We start from the raw sequence: 4,212 nt of genomic DNA on the forward strand, positions 1-4,212 counted from the left end.
TAAGGTTGCTTCGAGTTTGATCTTTTATATTTTTTCTTGTAAGGTTTCGTGAATAATCTAATAAAAAAAGCCGTGTGCATCCTTTGGATGCAGAAGCTGGGGCGATATTTCCCCCATTTCGAAAAAAAGGAGCAAATGCTCCCATTATACAAAATAATTTTAAAATGATTAAAAAAATATAAAAAAAAACTGATATAATTTTTTAGTACATCGTGACATTCTATGTTAATGCATATGTTTTCGTGGAGAAATAATATTTTATATGGCGTGTACAAAAAAGATAAAAAAATATCTTGTACGTAGTCGTGTTATAGCATTAAAATTTGTCTTTTTTACAGGAGCCACAAATTTTTTTTTTTTGAAAACTTGTGTACGAACATAAAATGTGTAGATGCACATGGAAAATTTTATTTTAGAATTTTTTCACACTTCAAAATGTAGATTCACATGACGGAGCAAATGCTTCTATGAGCCAAAGTGAATATGTCTTGTTGCTAGCTTTTGTGATGCTTCTTATTTTTCTTTGGTTGATACATGTCTTAATTTTATCTAAGTTTTGTGCATCTATTGATGAAAGGGGGCTTGTGATGCTTCTTATTTTTCTTTGGTCGATATATGTCTCAACTTTATCTGATTTTTGGGCATTTATTGATGAAAGGGGGCTACGCTCCCCATTTAAAAAAAAAACTCGTTCCAAGATAAATTTCTTGTGCTTAAAGAGTGCAAGGAGATGTGAGCGATGCAAATTGGACGGTGCAAATGAATGCATGTTCAGATGTTCACTACTCCCTCCGATTCATATTAATTGACTTCAATATGGATGTATCTAGAACTAAAATATGTCTAGATACATCCATATTAGAGTCAATTAATATGAACCGGAGGGAGTACATAAATTTGCAGGAAAAAAGGAACTTCAAATTCTCCCCAAAAATGGTTCAGTGTCCCATGATCTTATTAAGGTAAATTTCATCTCAACTCGTTCTTGATCATACGATTTGACCGACCGGTTTGTCACGGAACGCCACACACATTAACACTGAAGATCCCAAGAAGCTAGGGATGTTCCGGCAGGCTTGAGTGCTCGGATTTTCTTGACCTGAGCTCACGAAGAAACTCCGTGATGTTCCTGTCGGAGCTGCCACCTTCACCCATGGCGCTCATGGCCTTCTTCTTCCACTCGAGGGCATTCCGCGTGTACTCCTCGCTCCTCTCTCCCTCCATCACCGCCCTCACGCACCTCTCCACCTCCTCCCTCCTCACCACCCCGCCGTCGTCCTGCCGCGCATGCACGCCGACGCGCCACACGTCCTCGATGTATTTCACGTTCGTCGGCTGGTCCGACCACTGCGGCATCCCCACCATCGGCACGCCGGCGCCCAGCGCCTCCGTCGTGGAGTTCCAGCCGCAGTGCGTCACGAAGCACCCGACGGCCGGATGCGCCAGCACCTCCAGCTGCGCCGTCCACGGCACGATGAGGCCCCTCTCGCCGGCCCTGTCGGCGAACCCCTCGGGGATCTTCGAGGTCTCCAAGGCCCTCACGACCCACAGGAACGCCTTGCCGCTGTTGTAAAGGCCCTCCGCCACCTCGGCCATGTGTTCTGGCCCCGGCGCCGCGATGCTGCCGAAGGAGACGTACGCAACGGAGCGCGGGGCTTGGGCGTCCAGCCACGCCTTCGTCGTGGCCGTCGTCGGGGTGTGGAGGTGGAAGCCGTAGGAGACGTCGTCCGGCAGGCGGTTGTCGAGGTACGCCGACGGCACCGTTGGACCAACCGTCTTGGCGCCCCACATCGACGCCATGTACTCCGATTCCTTCAAAGATGTCAATGTCTCAGTAATAATAAGCGGCAGCGAGCGAAAGTGAGCTAGTGACCGTAAGTACTACCCAGCCCAAACCTTAAAGTTATGTTATTTTTAGAAAGTCAAACTATGTCAAGTTTAACCAATTTTTTATCAAAAATCATTAACATGTAAAATATAAAATCAATATGACTAAATATATTTCTGTATGATATTGTTGATAACTTTGTTTACAAGTTTAGTCGAACTTCACTGACTTTTAAAAAATAACACCTTAAGCATAACCTATGGAATGGAGGTAGTAATCGATAAGCTTATCACCTACCTGCGGCTGCAGCTCGTGGAAGGAGTTGACGAGCACGTGGTCGGCGGCGTCGAGGCCCACGAACTGGCTCACCAGCAGGTCGAGGTACGCGGGGCAGTCGTCGGGCACGGTCAAGAACGTCGGCAGGTCGGCCGGCTCGAGCCCGGCCGGCAGCCCGGGCAGCCCCGGCGGCACCTCGCCGACTAACGGCGCCTTAATCCGCCCAGCCCAGGCGTGCGCGTACGCCACGTTCACGGCGGGCGCCTGCGTGAAGAAGGACGCGCACGCGGCGCCGCGCCGCCTCGCCACGCCTGGCGCCCACGGCTGCACGAACGCGTCGTACACCACGGCGTGCACGGGCCGGCCCTGCGCTGCCTCGGACTGCAGCAGCTCGTCCACGGTGCGGGACCCGACGGCGTCCAGCCGGGAGAGGTAGGCGGTGACGTCTCCGGCGGCCTCGGCGAAGCCGCCAAGGTCGAAGCCGTCGGAGATCTCGGCGAGGTGGACGGCGCCTGGGGATGGGTCTCGGCCCTGGCCGAGCAGGAAGCGCGTGACGGCGAGCGTGCACCGGACGCCGGCGTGGGAGGCGAGGCGCTTGCCGAACTGGAGGATCGGGTTGATGTGGCCCTGGCTCGGGTACGGCAGCAGGAGGACGTGGAGCTCGCTGCCGTGCTCTGAGGCAGCCGCAGCCATGGCTAATCGGTCTTACTCTCGTGCACTGAAGTGAAGTGGCAGTGAATATGAGAGTGATAGACCGCATATGAAACGTTGCATTTATACTGTACTGCGATGCATGATCGGAGACCACCTGAGATTATCTTGTCAGTGCAACTTGTTTGGTAGTACTGTCGGGCATTGTTAATTGAAGATCACCAATGGGAGTTGGCTACTGCATGGAAGAGTAAGCCGCAAGCTGCAAGAGCTAGCTTAGCTGGAGGGAGACGTGCGTGATGGAATGTCCTTTTTTTAAGAGTATATCTTAGAAAAAAATTGTAAGTACAAGACGAACTACAGCTCAATGCAAACGTCGAGTATATGTCCGAAGACTGTCATCATCGACATAGAGGTATAACGAAAAAAACCTATCCTGTGACGCCGGGAGGAACAGCGTAGCGACGGCGGGAGGGAGAAATGAATCGGCAGGCGGGATAGGGCAAATGTGTTGGGATGGCAGAAATGCGCGGCGGGATAGGCGCGATGTGGCGGGAGAGGCGCGATTAGGCAGGAGCGGTGGACAAATATTTTCTGTGCCGCTGACTTGTCGGGCCCGCGTCGCTTCGCCTCGCTTTTCGGTGTGTCCGGCGTCCCCGGAGCGTCCCCTGTGTAGCGGGGACGGGCTCGGGGCGCCGGACACCGTATCGGACCGCGCCGGACAAAAAGAGACTTTGGGGGACGCGGCTTGGAGCCTTTTTTTGTCTGGCATGCCCCAAATCCCTTGGGGATGGTTTGGGCGACGCGACTGGAGATGCTCTAAACTGACAAACAGACGAGTGTCTTGAATGATGCCGGTCACCTCCAAATATCAACAAAAGCCAACTGAACTTCCCTTGTCGGCGCACCATCCATCCATCCTTTATCTTTGAAAAAGGAAAGGCTTGGTCGATCATGAGGAAGGCATCGTCATGGACTTCCCACCAGCGGAGTACATAGGGCCCATGAGGAACAAATTTGGACAACGGTGAACACCGGAAGAAAGCAACAAGGAACTCTAAGTCTTATTTCGAAACGCCGTGCAGCCACTTCAGGGATGGCGTCGAGGATGTCGTCATCATGCCGATCCAACTCCAAATCTAGACTTTCACCTGGATACATCTATCAAATCGAAGGGAGAGTGAGGGAAATATCGACACACCTCGTAATGCCTCCAAGGAAGAGAATGACACCCAAGGGTGCCATCGCCGCTAGGACCAACCGGAGATGGGCAATACTTTCATTTGTATCGCCGCGTACCTCCCTCGCTACTCATCGGAATGTGGCTACCATCCAAGTCATACACACGATCGTCGATGTAACACATTGCCATTGTAGCGAAAATGTTGTGGTCCACCTCCATCACCATGGCAGCCAATAACAGCTCTTTCACGGCATCCTCCCCTCCTACAGCTGGC

The 4,212-nt window shown here is 51.6% G+C and overlaps 1 protein-coding gene across 1 annotated transcript; it reads right to left on the reverse strand.

The window, feature by feature from the left end:
- Positions 1-921: 921 nt before the first annotated feature.
- Positions 922-2,966, reverse strand: LOC124654150 (UDP-glucosyltransferase UGT13248-like). The gene is made up of 2 exons (XM_047193181.1): positions 2,126-2,966; positions 922-1,812 (listed from the first exon to the last, which is right to left on the reverse strand). Exons 1-2 carry the CDS (start codon positions 2,795-2,797, stop codon positions 1,057-1,059), a joined length of 1,428 nt encoding a protein of 475 aa, XP_047049137.1. The 5' UTR covers positions 2,798-2,966; the 3' UTR covers positions 922-1,056.
- Positions 2,967-4,212: the final 1,246 nt, after the last annotated feature.

This window comes from Lolium rigidum, chromosome 5, assembly GCF_022539505.1.
Source record: "Lolium rigidum isolate FL_2022 chromosome 5, APGP_CSIRO_Lrig_0.1, whole genome shotgun sequence".
Classification (NCBI taxonomy): domain Eukaryota; kingdom Viridiplantae; phylum Streptophyta; class Magnoliopsida; order Poales; family Poaceae; genus Lolium; species Lolium rigidum.